This window comes from Microtus oregoni, unplaced genomic scaffold (assembly GCF_018167655.1).
Source record: "Microtus oregoni isolate MIOR12 unplaced genomic scaffold, Mior012 000012F_ref0000307, whole genome shotgun sequence".
Classification (NCBI taxonomy): Eukaryota; Metazoa; Chordata; class Mammalia; order Rodentia; family Cricetidae; genus Microtus; species Microtus oregoni.
The window spans coordinates 49,486,529-49,503,733 of record NW_024543071.1 but is presented as its reverse complement, the minus strand read 5'-3'; the positions used below and the strand labels follow the sequence as shown (position 1 = coordinate 49,503,733).

General features: G+C 46.9%; 2 protein-coding genes across 2 annotated transcripts; both read left to right on the top strand.

Annotated features, from left to right (window-relative positions):
* Positions 1–289: 289 nt before the first annotated feature.
* Nxf1 (nuclear RNA export factor 1) lies at positions 290–15,690 on the top strand. Its single transcript, XM_041660705.1, has 21 exons — positions 290–929; positions 6,308–6,488; positions 6,680–6,833; positions 8,171–8,254; positions 8,335–8,439; positions 8,568–8,648; positions 8,731–8,800; positions 8,908–8,996; positions 9,091–9,198; positions 9,544–9,653; positions 11,442–11,478; positions 11,952–12,020; positions 12,102–12,157; positions 12,274–12,372; positions 12,467–12,525; positions 12,628–12,743; positions 12,871–12,913; positions 13,440–13,512; positions 13,812–14,000; positions 15,054–15,114; positions 15,361–15,690. Exons 1-21 carry the CDS (start codon positions 902–904, stop codon positions 15,397–15,399), a joined length of 1,851 nt encoding a protein of 616 aa, XP_041516639.1. The 5' UTR covers positions 290–901; the 3' UTR covers positions 15,400–15,690.
* Positions 15,691–15,748: 58 nt separating this feature from the next.
* Positions 15,749–17,150, top strand: Tmem223 (transmembrane protein 223). Its single transcript, XM_041660708.1, has 2 exons — positions 15,749–16,105; positions 16,739–17,150. Exons 1-2 carry the CDS (start codon positions 15,802–15,804, stop codon positions 17,029–17,031), a joined length of 597 nt encoding a protein of 198 aa, XP_041516642.1. The 5' UTR covers positions 15,749–15,801; the 3' UTR covers positions 17,032–17,150.
* Positions 17,151–17,205: the final 55 nt, after the last annotated feature.

Here is a 17,205-nt window from a genome sequence, read left to right as displayed (position 1 = left end):
CTCAGGACCTTTGGAAGAGCAGGCAATGCTCTTAACCACTGAGCCATCTCTCCAGCCCCCCCCCTTTTTTTTTTTTTTTAAAGCAGGATATCTCTACATAGCTCTGGCTGTTCTTGAAAGTTCTGTGTAGACCAGGCTGGCCTCAACTCTGCGACCCAAATATTAGGATAAAGTTGTGGCCCATCTTTCGCGGCCTGATTCTGTCTTTTTTGATCGGGCAATTTGTGAAGGACCTACAAGGAACTAGATTTTAATTCACACGGGTTTTTACGCTTGGCAAGATACTGAGCTAGGAGTGCTGCAGGAAGAAAAGCTGTGCCTTACTTAAAGTTCCTGTTTCGGTGGAGCTTACATTCCATTTTCTATTTCGTCATAATCCATCGTAGAGTCGAGGAAAGCTGGGAGGACTTAGGCCTGCGGCTGGCAAGGAGTTCAGCTGCGACTTACAAGCTGCCGGGATCTCAGCAGGGACTGTGAGCCGTTATTCCCACTGAGGCCAGGTCTCCATTCTTCTGTGTAGCCCTCGTCCCTGCTCTGAGTTCAGGGCTATAGCCACCAGCTCGGCTCTAGGGAGACCCGCGAATCATCGGGCACGGTGGAGAAGCGGGAAGGCGGGGCCGGCCAGCAAGCCAACGAGCCCGGAGCTCCGGCTGTGGGCGGGCCTCGAAAGGCCTGGCCCCACCCCCGCGAGGCCGTCCTGCTTCTGCGCAGGCGCGGAGAGCGCGTTCCCGCCCCGCGGTACCGCCCACATCCTGGGGACGTCGGCAGCGCGCGACGTGCTTCGCCGGATAAATGCGGTGGCGCCGGTGGTAGGAGAGCTTCTGTCTTGAGCGCCGGAGCGTTCGGGCGTTTGGTGGCGTCAGGTACTGAGCCTGAGTCCGCCTCTGTACCTGCCTGTGCCATGGCGGACGAAGGGAAACCATACAACGGTTAGTGCGGGGCCTCGGGCCGGGAGGCGGCGCGGTGGGCCGGAGTGGGCGGCCCCGGCCTAGGCCGCAAGCCCGGGGGCGGGAGGCCGCGAGGAGCTCTGCGTTCATGGGCATTGGTGGCCGCGCGGGCAGGGGGCACGGGGCGCCGCGGGACCCGGGGGCTCCAGACTCGCTCAGATTCTGGCGTAGGAGGACCTGTGGCTCAGGGGTGGGGTGACAAGATTCCTTTGAACTTCGAGGGTGGTTGATGCCTGTCAATTCAGTTTGGCGGCCCGACTCTTCTTTTAAATGTGAGTCAGTAGTGCCTTGTTCGTGGGCTGGCTGCTCTGGTCCTCCGGTCAGGCGGTTTTGCAGCTTGCTCCTTAATGTTTACCAGTTTTCTAGCCCTAACAACTACCCTGACTTGTTAATTCGTCGTGGTGGTGAGGACAGTATGACAGCTGAGGTTTAACTCTCGAGTTGGCTGTGCTAACCCCAGTGAGTTAAGCGCTAAGGTCTTGTTTTCTACCTCTTTCATGTGTGTACCTGTCTTCCCAAGTTTGTGGTGTGTGTCAATGAGATCTTTTCTACCAAGGACCTGGAACACAGTGACTCGAAGTGGAGATTATTCAATGAACCTTAGTTGCACTGTTTCTTTATCTTACTCCTTTTCGCTAGGGTCACTTGGTTGAGGGTCTTTGTTTTCAGGACGCTGGATATTAGGTAGATTTTTCTTGAAGTTATGAACCTTTTTGTGTTTGTGTGGTGCTGATTTATCCAGGGCCTGAAAAATCCTCAGCCCAGTAAACCTTTATTTTAATTGAAATATAATTATATGCTGGATAGTGGTGGCCCACGCCTTTGATTCCATCACTTGGGAGGCAGAGGCAGGCAGATCTCTAAGGGTTTTTTGTTTTGTTTTGTTTTCCCCAAGACAGTGTTTCAATGTAGCTTTGGATCCTGTCCTGGAACTGCCTCTTGTAGAATAGGCTGGCCTCGAACTCAGAGAGATCCTCCTGCCTTTGCCTCCCGAGCGCTGGGATTAAAGGTGAGTGCCACCACCAACTGTCCAAATCTCTGTAAGTTCGAGACCAGCCTGGTCTACAAACTGAATTCCAGGACAGCTACACAGAGAAACCCTGTCTCAAAAAACCTCTGTGTGTCGAGGCCAGCCTGGTCTACAGAGCTAGTTCCAGGACAGGCTCCAAAGCCACAGAGAAACCCTGTCTCGAAAAACCAAAAAAAAAAAAAAAAAAACCTCTGTGTGTGTGTGTGTGTGTGTGTATTTTAACATGATCTCCCTCCAATCACTTCCATGTCTTGCCCCTCCCCCAAATTCATACAACCTGCTGAGTCCATTTAGTGTTACTTGCATGTACTTGTTTTTAAGGCTAACCATTTGGGTTGAATAACCATTTAGGGACTCATTACTGGGAAAGGCTAATTATCCCTAATAGGGTCAGCCTTAGTACCCCAGGCTGGCCTTATAGTCTTTCTGTGCCTACTTCCCAAGTTTGGTATTGCAAACATGTGCCACCATGCCTGCCTCACACACTTATTTATTTTGTGCTGGGAGTTGAACACAAGGCCTTGCATTGTGCCTGGCAATCCCCTTCCACAGAGCTATAGTCCCATCCCATCCTTTTTTGATATCTTTTTTAAGTTGCCCAGACTGACTTGAGGTTTCAAATTCTCCTGCCTCAGTCTCAGTCTGGTGATCTTTTTGTGTGTGTGAAGGATAGGTAAAGCACTTTATGTACTGAGCTGTACCCTCAGCCCTCCTTTTGTGTATGTGTCTAAATATATATACACACAAATACATATATGTAGACACAGAGAGAGACAGACTGACAGGGTCTCAGTCCCAGTCTGGCCTTGAACTCTACCTATGAGAGAATGAACTTGAGCCTCTCTGATCATCTTGCATTAAAAACAGTGTACTAGGGGGCTAGAGAGATGGCTCAGTGGTTAAGAGCATCGCCTGCTCTTCCAAAGGTCCTGAGTTCAATTCCCAGCAACCACATGGTGGCTCACAACCATCTGTAATGAGGTCTGGTGCCCTCTTCTGGCCTGGAGACATACACGCAAAACAGAATATTGTATACATAATAAATAAATAAATATTAAAAAAAAACAGTGTACTACTACGCTTGGTTTTATTTACTTACCTTCCCTGTCCCCTTTCTTTCTTTTTTAAATTTTGAGACAAAGTTTCAATGTGTAGCTCTGACTGTTGTTCTGGAACTCACTGTGTAGACCAGGCTGGCCTTGAAAACTCAAGAGATCTGCCTGCCTCTGTAACTCTTGGGATTAAAGTTGTATGTACCTATGTCCAGCTTACTTTCCTTTTTAAAGCAGGAGCTTAACTGATATGGAACTTGAAATCCTCCTGCTTCAAACACGGTTTGTATTAGAGAACATTCCAGGACCCTGATACGGAAATATCACCAGACCCCGAATCTATAAGTCCCTTGAGGTGCAGGGCATTTCTGCTCAAAGAAACTAGCATTTTTTAAATTCAGAGTAACAGTTTAAGAGCAAGGAGGTAGTGATTATTATTAGGGGGTCTTAAATAGGTCATATTTGTACATTTTTTTTGTTTTTTGCATTTGTATGTATGGCAAAAGATCAAAAATTTCAAAAGGTTTCCATGTATTGATATTTTATTTGACTTTTATTTTAATAAATAAAGCTTGCCTGAAGTTCAGAGAGTAAAGCAGCCACACTGGTCAGCCTTACAGACCAGGCAGTGGTGACACACACCTTTAATCTCAGTAGTCACACTAGTTTGCCATAGAAACCAGTTGGTAGTGGTGCACACCTTTAATCCCAGCACCAGAGTGGAATATAAGACAAAAGGAGACAGCTCTCAGACACAGTCTCATTTAGAGATTTCTGGAGGCAAGATCACAATTTCAGACTGAGGTAAAGGTAAAAGCCACTGGCTGGGTATTTTGCTTTTCTGACCTTCAGGTTGAACCCCAATTTTTCTCTCTGATTTTTATTAATCGTGCTACATTTCCAGGTGTCAGGTTACATTTCCATGTTTTTTGTTTTTGTTTGCATAAAGGAACTTGTTTCTGCTTAACTTTTTTCTTTTTTTTTTTGACAATTTTATACATATACATAATGTGATATATTTATACACATATGTATATATACATAATTGTGATATATTCACCTTTTGTTACTATTTTAAGGATTTGTTTATTTTATTTTTCTGTATCTGGATATTTTGCTTGCATGTATGTGTCTAGTGCGTGCAGAGCCCAGAAAAGGGTACTGGATTTCCTGGAAGTAACTACAAAGGCTACTTCCATACAGACACCTGTGCCCTGGCCAGAGGAAAGAACTTTTTATAGGACATCAACATCAGGACCAAGTTATTGAAAAACTATAGGGATACTGAATATCGAAGAGTCAAGAATGTACCTTGGGCTGGAGAGATGACTTTAGAGCTACTCTTCCAGAGGACCAGGTTTGATACCCAGTATCCACATGGCAGAGCACAGTTGTGAGAAGCTATGTGGGTACTAGGAACCAATTTTGGTTCCTCTAAAAGAACAGCAGGTACTCTAATTATTGAGCCATCTCTTCAGCCTCTTAATCCACTGATTTCGAAGGTTGTTCATATGAACTTGTAGAGAGAATTCCCACACCCACCATGCCTTTTTAAACTTTTAATTTGTTTTAAGACAGGATCTCATGTAGCCTAGGTTGGGTTTAAATTTGGTATGTAGGGGCAAATGATCTTGAATTCCTGATTTCCTGCCTCTACCTCCCAGCTGTTGGTATAATAAACATGGTCTACCATACCCAAATGGAAAATTCTCCTTTTGCTGTTGTTGTTTGTCTGTTTTGAAGCGATGCTAGGGATTAAACCCAGGTCCTTGAGTGTGCTAGGCATGCACTCTACCACTGAGCTACATTTTTTTCCTTTTTGACTTTTTTTTAATCCATATGAGTGTTTTGCCTGCTTGTATATCTGTATACCACGTGAGGGCCTGGCGTGGGGTGCCCATGGCAGCCTCAGGAATGACATTATGGACAATTGAGCATGGCAGTGTGGGTGCTGGGAATCAAAGCTGGTCCTCTAGAAGACTGGCCAGTGCTCTTAAATGTGGTGCCTAGCCCAGTAGTCATCAGAGACTACTCCTCCAGCCGCTGGTGGGAGCAGGTGTAGGGACCCACACCCAAACATTAGGCAGAGCTCAAGGAACCCCATAGACGAGGGGGAGGAAGGATTGTAGGAGGCAGAGGAGTTGAGGATTCCACCAGAACACGGCCCATAGAATCAATTAAGCAGAGCTCATAGGGGCATGGAGACTGAAGCAGTGATCATGAAGCCTGCATGGGTCTGTGCTAGGTCCTCTACGTGCATGTTATGGTTGTTTAGATTTGGAGTTTTTGTGAGACTCCTAACAGTGGGAGATGGGATGTTTCTGACTCTCTTGTCTGCTCTTAGGACCCTTTTCCTACTTCTGGGTTGCCTTGTCAAGTCTTTTTGTTTGTTTGTTTTGTTTTTCAAGACGGCATTTCTCTGGTTGCTTTGGAGCCTGTCCTGGAACTACCTCTTGTAGACCAGGTTGGCCTTGAACTCCCAGAGATCCACCTGCCTCTGTCTCCCTAGTGCTGGGATTTAAAGGAGTGCGCTACCACTGCCCAGTACTTGCAAGTCTTAATATGAGGGTTTTATCTTGTCTTACTGTGTCTTGTTATGCTGTTTGTTTAACATCACTGGAAGACCTGCTCATTTCTGGGGAGGAGGAAACTGGGAAGAGTGGTGGGAGGGAAAGCTATGGTTGGTATGTACTGTATGAGAAAAGAATAAATTTAAAAAAAAAAAATCATCTTGCCAGGTGGCTGGGGGTGCACTCAGGGAAGCAGAGGGAGGTGGATCTCTGAGTTCAAGGATAGTCAGGGCTACATAGAGAAGCCCTGTATCAAAAAACTAAACCAGGGGCTGGAGAGATGGCTCAGTGGTTAAGAGCACTGACTGCTCTTCCAGAGGTCCTGAGTTCAATTCCCAGCAACCACATGGTGGCTCACAACCATCCGTAATGAGATCTCATGCCCTCTTCTGTCCTGCAGGCATACATGCAGGCAGAACACTGTATACATAATAAATAAGTCTTAAAGGGGGGCGGGGGAGGCAAAACAAAGAATAAGTCATCTTTCCAGCCCCTTGAGGTACATTACTGACCCTTTTATTTTTCAATAGCCCTGCAGTTTTCCAGTAACTTGTTCTTGATGTTGACGTCCTACAGAAAGCTTTTTACTCTGTCTAGGGCATAGGTATGGAGGTAGTCTTTGTAGTCAGTATGTCTTTCTCAGGAGTACAGACAGTGGCTGCAGACCACTGATGTATTACCAATTTCTGTATCTGTTTCTGATTCCAGAGCATGATGACCGTGTTAGTTTCCCTCAAAGAAGAAAGAAAGGCCGGGGCCCTTTCCGATGGAAGTGTGAGGGGAACCGTCGGTCTGGAAGGGGTGGTTCTGGTATACGATCCTCCCGGTTTGAGGAAGATGATGGAGATGTGGCAATGAATGATCCCCAAGATGGCCCCCGAGTAAGATAGTAAGTGACTAATTGTTCTGCTTTAAATAGTGGCCCACTGAAATATATTTTATATATATATATATATTCTTTCTTGTCTCACTTTGTAAAGCGGTACTTGATCAAACCAATTTAGTAGCTGTAGTCTTTCGTTAGTAGGTCAGGTTCATCTTTCCTAGTGTTTATGGAAATTTAATTCTGCTTCCCAACAGCAACCCTTATCCCAATCGGCCTAACCGTCAGGGGGATACTTGGCATGAGCGAGATCGAATTCATGTTACTGTAAGGAGAGACAAAGCTCATCCAGAGAGAGGAGGGGCTGGGACTAGCCAAGATGGGACCACCAAGAACTGGTTCAAGATTACAGTGAGTACCTTGGGAGAGTAGATGATTTGGGGAATGGGACTGGACTCTGTAAAGGTGTTTGACACTCACCCCCAGCTCCTCAAATCCATGTAGTCCAGTGTTTACTCAACAATCAAGTATCACATTTATCCACCCTTTCCTCTTGGAATGAGTTTCTTAAGAACGGGGGGGGGGGGGGGGGCTGGAGAGGTGGCTCAGAGGTTAAGAGCACTGACTGCTCTTCCAGAGGTCCTGAGTTCAATTCTCAGCAACCACATGGTGGCGCAAAAACATCTGTAATGAGATCTGTCACCCTCTTCTGGCGTGCAGGCATACATGCAGGCAGAATGTTGTATACATAATAAATAAATAAATCTTTAACAACAACAACAACAAAAAAGAACAGGGACGGGGCTGGAGACATGGCTCAGAGGTTAAGAGCACTGGCTGCTCTTCCTAGAGGACCTGAGTTCAATTCCCAGCAACCACGTTGTGACTCACAACCATCTGTAATGAGATCCGATGCCCTCTTCTGGAATGCAGGCAGAACAGTGCTCACATAATAAATGAATGAATGAATGAATGAATCTTTTAAAAAAAAGAACATGGCTAAAAGGGAGTTGAGGGTAGGCACAATGACAATTGGAAGGGGAATCTGCTGAGTGTGCTCAGGAGGGTCAGGAGGTAGAGAAACACTTAAGCTAAGAATGGCTTATGTGGCTGTGGAGTTTCTGTGGGGCAGGTAAAGCACATATCTTAGGATTTAGAATTAATACATTTGATGTGTGGCCATGTAGTCTGAGGCATCTTGCCAAAAATAATAAGTATATGGAAAAGATTTTTAAGGAACTTTTTGTATCTCAAATGGAAACCTACATCTGGTCCTTTCTTTTTTACTTTTTTTTTTTTTTCCCCAGAATTTTCAAGACAGGGTTTCTCTGTAACAGTCCTGGCTGTCCTGGAAGTCACTTTGTAGACCAGGCTGGCCTCGAACACACAAATCCACCTGCCTCTGCCCTTTTAGTGCTGGGATTGAAGGCGTGTGACAACACGCCTAGTACATCTGATCCTTTCTTTAGGAGCAGGAGGCTGGTAGAGCCAGCCTCTTGTATATAAGCATGTGTCATGCCTTCTATCACTGAGCCTCATGCATGCCATGTTAAGTATGTCTTCTATCTTTGAGCTCCACTCTAGAGCTCTAGAAATCTTTTCAGTCTTGGCAGAAAATACAGAAGGAGAACTGAAATGTACTGTCCTTCTCTCTCACTTCCAGATTCCTTATGGTAAAAATCTTTTCAGTCTTGGCGGAAAATACAGAAGGAGAACTGAAATGTACTGTCCTTCTCTCTCACTTCCAGATTCCTTATGGCAAAAAGTATGACAAAGCATGGCTCCTAAGCATGATTCAGAGCAAGTGCAGTGTCCCTTTCAACCCTGTTGAGGTAAGACGAGGTCAGGCTTGGGAGGCTGGCCAAAAGCCTGTGGACTCCAAATCTAATGTTCTTGTTTTTCCTTCTTCTAGTTTCACTATGAACACACACGGGCCCAGTTTTTTGTAGAAGATGCCAGTACTGCTTCTGCATTAAAGGCTGTCAACTGTAAGATTCACGATCGAGAAAACAGAAAGGTATGTTAGATAAAGGGCCAGAGGTGTGGGATAGGTTGATGCTGATGTACTGAGTAAAAAGGACTAAGTATTAGTTCTGGGGACAGACTTATTTCACGTATATTCTTGCCTGTCTGTGTTCTCTTCAGATATCCATCATCATCAACGCCTCTGCTCCACCCCGCACCGTACAGCTTGAACTGAAGCCTGAACAAATAGAGCAGCTCAAGGTGAGTCCAGCGTAAGTGGTACAGCAGTCCTTAAATCTCCTTCGGTGAGCACTAAACCCTTTCTCTATTTTCTTTCCTCTAGCTGGTCATGAGCAAACGATATGATGGCTCCCAGCAAGCACTTGACCTCAAGGGCCTCCGCTTAGACCCAGGTATGGCTGACAGTAGTGGTCCTGACTAGATGGAGGGGGGAGCAATCGGTCTTTATAAACACTGAGGTTGGCAAGCCCTCTCATACTTTTCTTTGTGTTTACTGAAGATTTGGTTGCCAACAATGTTGATGCTGTCCTAAACCGCAGAAACTGTATGATGGTCACCCTGCGGATCATTGAAGAGAACATTCCTGAGGTAAAGCAAAGTGGGATAAACAGGGTAGGGTGAGGGACCAGAGTTACCCTTGCTCTGTGTGTGGTAATACTTGTAAACTTTGTTCTGTTCACAGCTATTGTCTTTGAACTTGAGCAACAACAAACTATACAAGCTGGATGATATGTCCAGTATTGTACAGAAAGCGCCAAATCTAAAGACCTTAAATCTCTCTGGAAACCAAGTGAGGACCAAAAACATCGTGTTGCTTTTATTTTTTAATACTTAGTTGTTACAAGTGAGTGGAAGTCGGAGAACAACTTTTGGGAGTTGGTTCTCTTCTTCCACTGTGGGTTCTTTTGTTGGAACTTGGGTTGTGAGGCTTGTGCAGCAAGAACTTGTGCCCCACTGAGCCATCACACACTGACCCTGGCTGGCTTCATTGCTACAATGGTGGGGGTGAGAAGAGTTTGGCTGACCATGGTGGGAGGCAAGAAAGACAACTTAGGTAGGTTGGGAGTGTGGAGATCCAGCTGCTATCCTTACTAGGGTCTCTTTTTTCCCTTTTGCCTCCCCTTATCCTTCATAGTTGAAGTCTGAGCGGGAATTAGACAAAATAAAAGGGCTGAAGTTGGAAGAGCTGTGGCTTGACAGAAACCCCATGTGTGATAACTTCCGAGACCAGTCTACCTATATCAGGTCAGTTGTAGCCTCTGTCTCCCCTCCTGGGGACCTTCACCCCCTTGGAGGCTGAGCTAATGCACCCTGACCAGTGCCCGTCTACAGGAGAACATGCAGCCCTGAGCTGGAACCACCTGTCCTTTGGGAGGAGGATCACGTACTCCTTTCTGCCTCTCTGTGTCTCTCACCTTTGTCCCAGATCTCCTTTCTTTCCTTCTTGCCCACCTACTGTTCTCTGGCCTTTTTTCTTCCTTCTTGAACACAGCCTTTTCTAGATTCTCCCTATCTGTTGTTCCAGGAAGGACACCTCCTTTTCTGTTCTGATGTGGGGGTGTCATATATATGTCCCACCCATATGATTGTCTTCACCCAAAAGCCTAGTATACTCAGGGTGAGAAAGTCCTCACTAACTGGGACTACCTACTGAGGTAGACCTTTCCTTGTTTGTCCTTTGATGTTCCCTCTTGCCATTATGCCAAGAGGGACTCTTTCCATGATTGACTTATTCAAGGCTGTGGCCTGGTCTTTCCTGTTCGTGCTGAGGTTGATGCCTCTTGGAGGCTGCTACCATGCTATTGGTCTCTCTTGCCCAGTGCTGTGAGCTGGGCTCTTCTGGAGAAGAAACCTGGGCTCCCTAAGATGTGACCTAAGCCGGGGCCCCACCAGGAGGCGTGGGGATCCCAAGGCAGGTGCTGGGCGTGGAGGCCACAGGGGCATCTGCTACCAAGGAGACAAAGAAATGACCCTGTCAGGGGCATTGCCCCTTCCTCACTTGCATACCTCACATCAGCCTGTTTGGCCCCGGAGGATGGCTGGTTAGCCAGAGACGGGTAAGATTCCTCAGGGAAGGAACAACCTAAGACAGGCACAGTCGCAGAGGGGCCATCAGGAGAGAACTTGGGGGCCAACTGAGGTGGGGCATAGACCCTCACCCCCCCAACTCGGCAGGAGCCTAAACCCTCATGTCTTCTGAGGGAGGTCTTCTGGCCCCATGGCTGCTTTACTTCCCACGCCTAGCTCAGACCTGGACCCAGGGAGCAGACAGAGACCTGGCCAACAGCAAGCGACTACAAGCCACTATAATAGGATTTGTTCTTCATTTCTACCTTGGAACCACAGGAAAGGGGCAGCTGAAGGAAAGGGCTGTATCAGAAGGTCTTTCTTTCTCCCTATCCCTTTCTTTTCTAAGTGCCTTTGCCTTCAGTTCTGTCTCTGTTGCTTTGCTTCCTCTCCTTATCTCCCCATGTCTTCCTGTCCTTGCCCTGCCCTGCCTACTTTCTCTTTTTCTCTTCTCCTTTCCCTTGGTCTCTTCTCTTGCCTTCTTTTCTCTTGAGCCCTGTCTTGCTCATCTCCCTGCCCCAACATCCTGTGCCATACTTGTGGTGTGTTCTGGTCTTGGCCAAGGCCAGACCTGGCAGAACTGGTGGATACCTGTTGAGGCAGCGGAGCCCCTGGGCTCCCACCCTATTCCCTCCTCCCGGGGCTGCACAGGTGAGTAGGTGGAAGGTAAGGGGGGCAAAGTGGGGAAGGCAGCCCTAGGCTTAAAGCTTGGGCTGAGTGTTCTTCCCGTGGCACTCGGGATCAGGTACTGAGAAGAGACAGCCAGCCTTCAAGGCAATCCAGAGGGGTACCCCTTGTGAGGAAGGGAATTGGGGTTCTTATCTATCTCCAAGTGCAGATTGGGAAGGAGTGGGCGATGAGGATGGGATGGGCTGTTCCTCGGGTTTTTGGTGTATTTGCTCCTAGAGCAGCCCAGGAGGCATGATGGCTCTGAAGCGTCACTTACTTCTGTCCCGTTCTTGACAGCGCCATTCGCGAACGATTTCCCAAGTTATTACGCCTGGTAAGTTCAACAGTTCATTCTCAGGCCTGATGGTGATGGTGCATGCCTTTAATCCCAACACCTGGGAGTCAGAGGTAGGACAGATCTCTGTGAATTCAAGTCTAGCCTGTTGTACTAGTGCTAGTTCCAGGACAGGCTCCAAAGTTACAGAAAAACAAAACAATTTGTTCTCTTCTAACAAGCACAACTGAGGTCTTGCCTCTGTTTTGTGACTCCCAGTGTAGATCCCAATGAGTAGATCCCTTTTGAGAATATGCTAACAGTGGTAGCCATCATCCTAGAAAAGTTCACACCAGATTCCTGCACACTCTTTATGCCTTTTTTTTTTTTTTTTTTTTTTTGGTTTTTTCGAGACAGGGTTTCTCTGTATCTTTATGCCGTTTTATGATTGACTTCTGACTCTGCTCTTTGCTCTTTTGTGTGCTAACAAATTAAGTCTTCTGCTTCACATGTTACATTCACTGTTTCCACAGGATGGCCACGAGTTACCCCCTCCAATTGCCTTTGATGTTGAAGCCCCCACAATGCTACCACCCTGCAAGGTCAGAATTGGGGATAGAATTATAAACTCGTGAGTGGAAAGCATACTGGTCCTGTCATCCTAATGTCTTGTTTTATTTCAGGGAAGCTATTTTGGAACAGAAAACTTAAAGAGTTTGGTCCTGCACTTCTTGCAGCAGTGAGTATCCCAGGGGCCCTTAGGGCTGGGGATAGTGACTGGCCTATGCATAGCTCACTACTGTGTTGCTTTGGTTTTAGACACAACTCAGACTCTTCCTTTCACTTTCCTTACAGGTACTATGCAATTTATGACTCAGGAGACCGCCAGGGTCTCCTAGATGCCTACCATGATGGGGCCTGTTGCTCACTAAGCATTCCACCGAACTCTGTCCGGTGAGTGTCACATGTCAAAACCTAGAACCACAGGGTTTTTTGGTAGATACAGGCTACTCTTCTGACCACCACCATATTCCTCCCTATTTTCCAGAACCAACTTATCTGAATACTTCAAAGACAGCAGAAATGTGAAGAAGCTTAAAGATCCCAGTAAGTATATCGTGTGAGCAGTCAGAGTGAGAGACAGTCAGGAGAGCTAGCCAGGGCAGACACGTGTGCCCTAACTTTGGTTTCTCTTCCTTCTACTTGCAGCCCTGCGGTTCCGGCTATTAAAGCATACACGTCTCAACGTTGTTGCCTTCCTCAATGAGTTACCCAAAACTCAACATGACATCAATTCCTTTGTGGTAGACATAAGTGCCCAAACAGTAAGCACATACTCTCCTGACAGAAGCCCAGAACTGGGGTGGGGAATGGGTTTAGCACTCCTTGGGTGAGGAGGCCCAAGCTCTGGTTAGGAACCTTCTTTGCTTCAGGTGCTTTTTTCTCTTTCAGAGCACATTGCTGTGTTTTTCTGTCAATGGAGTCTTCAAGGAAGGTAAAAATCTTGAGTCCTGAACCTTTCTCCGATCCTTCGTTTCCCAGCTATCTTCTTAGCCCTTTTCTGCTCTGACCTTCCTACTTTATCCAAAGCATCTTGGATTGATCTTATCTCCTACCTGTCTTAGATGCAGTGTGACAAAAACCTAGGGACCAGAACAATGTAGATGGAAAAGTCAGACAGGTCTCCATTTCCATCCCTGTGTTTATTCTGTGGGTCTAGCAAAGTTACAGTACCTCAGAACCATTCTTTTCTTCTGTTTTGTTAGACGAGGTTCATAATACTCTTGCATAGTGGTGCTTTAGGAACTGAAATGACTTCAGATACCTTTGCCAAGCCACAGGATCAAGACTTTCAAAGTTTCACTTACTTCCTGTTCCTGTCCTCCTTGATCTGTCCCTTCATTCCACCTCTGTTCTTCTGTGTCCTAATAACCATCCTTACCTGACCATGATGTGAGAACCTTTTGTACACATCAAGCTTGAGTGACTCTAAGGAGCCATTGCTGCTGTTCTCATTGCAGTGGATGGGAAGTCTCGAGACTCTCTACGTGCTTTCACGAGAACATTCATTGCTGTTCCTGCCAGCAATTCAGGGTAAGTGCTCAGCTTATCACATTGGGCATCAGTCTCAGTCTCACACCAGTAGTGTGATAAGTGGAAAGAATTATTCCTCAGGGAGTTAGCAGAATTGTAGAAAAGCAATAAATATGAAGTTCATGAAGCTTGAGTAACAACTATAATAATTCTAATGTGTTTGGGAGATAATCCTCCTAAATACGTAGTCTGTAGTCAAATGATGAAAGGTAACATTAGATGGGCACCAGATCTGAGAACAGAGACAATGTAGAAGTGAGAGGTTGTCTTATTTATTTAAAATGTTCTTTGTCCCCAAGGTTATGTATTATAAATGATGAATTATTTGTGCGGAATGCCAGCCCTGAAGAAATCCAAAGAGCCTTCGCCATGCCTGCACCTGCACCCACACCTTCGTCCAGTCCAGTACCCACGCTCTCCCCAGAACAACAGGAAATGTTGCAAGCATTCTCTACCCAGTCTGGCATGAACCTCGAGTGGTCCCAGAAGTGAGTGCCGAGCATGGATAGGACCAAGAGAAAACAGCCAAAAAAGATTTCCACCAAGACTTCTGCATAAATTATATAATTCCAAAGCAGTTGGGCAGTGGTGGCACACACCTTTAATCCCAGCACTTTTGGGAGCCAGAGGCAGGCGGATCTCTGTGAGTTTGAGGCCAGCCTGGTCTACAAGAGCTAGTTCCAGGACAGGTTCCAAAGCTACAAAGAAACCCTGTCTTGGGGGGGGGGGGGGATTCCAAAGCACAAATTAAGAATGAATTGTTGCCCTTTCGCTTACATGTTGCTCCCTTCTCCCCACAGTAAAATTAGGGATTAAACCTAGACTTCAGACTTTATATATGCTAGGCACTCTACCACCAAGCTAATTTCCCTGGCCACCTTTTTTATTGAGACAGGGTTACACTATGTACTTGTACTTGTCTGGCCTTGAACTCATAGAAACCTGCCTGCGTCTTCCTCCAGAATGGTGTGGCTAAAAGCATGAGCTATTGCTACCCAGTCCTCTTTTTACTTGTCATTCAATTTGAGACAAGGTCTCATTAAGTTACCAGAGCTGTTCTTGAACTCTTACCAAGCCCCGGACTGCAGTAATCCTCATCATTTCAAGGGAGGTGGGACTATAGGTGCATACCTGGAGCAAGAGTCCTCTTATATATGGTTCTGCAACAGTTTTGTTTTGAAACAGGGTCTTGCTATGTGCTTTGGCTGCCTGAGAGTCACTGTGTAGCTCAGAATTGCCTCCGACTCAGTGATTCCCACCTACTCCTGCCTCCTGAATGGTGGGATGGGATTAAAGGCCTGCACCATCTTGCCATCCTGCAACTTAGTTTTTAAATTATGTAAATCCTTCCATTCCAGTGTAAAATTTTGGTCATTTTTGTTAGACATTTTAATGTTTCATTTGCATAAGTGGTGCAACAAAGTATAAACTTAGTGAAAAACTTGGGTGAAGTTCTTCATGACATGGATTATAGAATGAAGACATCTTCCCCCTTGAGTAGTCAGATTCTCACGTGGTTTCCTATTCTAATCTCACTTCAGGTGCCTTCAAGACAATAACTGGGACTACACCAGATCTGCTCAGGCCTTCACTCATCTCAAGGTAGGGTATGGGAATTTTGTGGCTAGAACCAGGGATCTCTGAGCTTTTCAAAAGGGTCAAATGAAGGCTGGGTGTGGTGGGCTTGTCATTAGTCCCAGCCCTTGGGAGGTAGAGGTAGCCAGATTGAAACTGAGGCCAGCCTGGTCTATATAGAGTTCCAGGACAGCAGGGTGTGGGATGGGGAGTGTCAAATGAGCTGGTGAGAAAGGAATCATCTGGCTCTACTTACCTGTTCTCTTTCTGCAGGCCAAGGGAGAGATTCCAGAAGTAGCGTTTATGAAATGATCACAGGAAAAGCCCCCTTGTAAATAGCCCTTGGATAATATTGTCTGGCTGTCTGTCATCTGCCGTCTCCTGTGCAGCACCGAGGCCAGCCTGTAACTGTGACTGAGGAGGGAGGGCTGCCTCATCCTCCTCACCTACCTTCTGGAAGACTTACAGAAGACTTCCGGAAGATTGAGCCTCATGGTGCCAGGAAGCCAAAGCTTACTTTGTAGAGCTGACACTAAACTACCCGAAGGACTTAGGTGCTCTGTGTACTTAACCCCAGATTCCCTTTACTTTTTAAGATAAAGAGTGATATTGTAGTTTGTGTCCTATTACTGGCTTGTTTTCCCTCGCTGCAGGAAGGGGTGGGAGAATGTGTCGTAACAGGAAGTCCCGCCCCGGGGACGGAAGTGCCGCGCTATGGCGGCACCTTGGTGGCGGGATGTCCGCGGTCTGTTTTCCTTGCTGCGGTCCCAGCCTGTGTACCGGCATTTGCAAAATGAGGTCCCACGAGATGTGCTGCTCTTCCGAAATGAACGGGGTCGCTTCTTTGCCACCCTTGGACTATTCTGTGCCGGCCAGGGCATCTTCTGGACCTCTCTGGCTGTTGCAGCCTTGTCCCGACCTCTTATCCGAGGTCCTGCGGAGGCTCCCAACCAGGGCAACACCGACCTGCGCTCTGCACTCTGGCGCTACGGGCTAGCTGTTGGTTGCGGCACGATGGGTAAGGGCATGGGCTTCAGGTTGCCGTGGGGCTGTGAGCACAAAACTCAATGAAGGGTTCCCAATCCTGGATGAGCGGAAATGTAAGCGGGATATCCAGTACAGTTGCGATGAAAGTCCGTGAATGCTTTGCTCTCCAACTCCCCACCTCCGCCCCACACACCATAAGCCAAGGTCTGCCCTTCCCTCTGGCCGTGAGCAGGCTACTGAAGCCACTGGCTCACTTTCTCCCTTTAACGACGAAGCTGGCCATCTATAAGAACGTCAGTATGGCTCAATTTGTAGAGTGCTCGCCTAAGGCATGAGGCCTTGGATTCAATCCCCAGCACTGCATAAACTGTACATGGTGGCACCCAGATGTAATATTAGCATTTTGACAGTGGAGGGAGGAAGTTTTTCTGTATAACTCTGGCTGTCCTGGAACTCACGCTGAAGAACAGGCTGGCCTCGAACTCAGATCCTCCTGCCTCTGCCTTCTGAGTGCTCAGATTAAAGTTGTGCACTACTACTGCTTAACTTGTCTAAGTGATAGGTTTAGAATTAGAAACACAAAATTCTGTTAGAGCCATTACAGCAATGTGTTGCTCTAACAGGGGTCTGTATAATCCTTTACCCCACTTTGCTTCTCCTGCAGGAACCTTGGTCCTGGGTGCTGGTCTTCTCTACTCTCTCCGATCTGTGCGTTCAGTCATGCTCCTTGCAGGAGGGCAGCAAGTGACACTCACCACTTATGCCCCCTTTGGCTTGGGGACCCGTTTCACAGTTCCCTTGAACCAGGTTTCCTGCATGGCCCACAGAGGTGAAGTTCCTGCCATGCTGCCTCTGAAAATTAAAGGCCGACGCTTCTACTTCCTTTTGGACAAAACTGGACACTTTCCCAACACTCAACTCTTTGACAACACTGTGGGTGCCTACCGGAGCCTGTGAAAAGTGGCTTACCCTTCTCAGATGAGGATGCAAACCCTCAAGATGAGACAACCAAGCCAGGGCAATGAAAACGCACCCAGGATTCACTACTAGCCAATAAATCTGTCTTCTAAAGGGCCCGATAAGCCATCATTCTGTCTTCTCTCCCATCTATTTTCTTTCACATTAAGAACG

Bases quoted from the DNA above. Each gene is read 5' to 3' on its own strand.
- Nxf1 (XM_041660705.1), top strand. From the start codon at position 902: ATGGCGGACGAAGGGAAACCATACAACG. The intron at 8,255-8,334 runs GTAAGACGAGGT...TCCTTCTTCTAG, and splicing joins TCCCTTTCAACCCTGTTGAG to TTTCACTATGAACACACACG. The intron at 14,001-15,053 runs GTGAGTGCCGAG...ATCTCACTTCAG, and splicing joins AACCTCGAGTGGTCCCAGAA to GTGCCTTCAAGACAATAACT.
- Tmem223 (XM_041660708.1), top strand. From the start codon at position 15,802: ATGGCGGCACCTTGGTGGCGGGATGTCCGCGGTCTGTTTTCCTTGCTG. The intron at 16,106-16,738 runs GTAAGGGCATGG...CTTCTCCTGCAG, and splicing joins TGTTGGTTGCGGCACGATGG to GAACCTTGGTCCTGGGTGCT.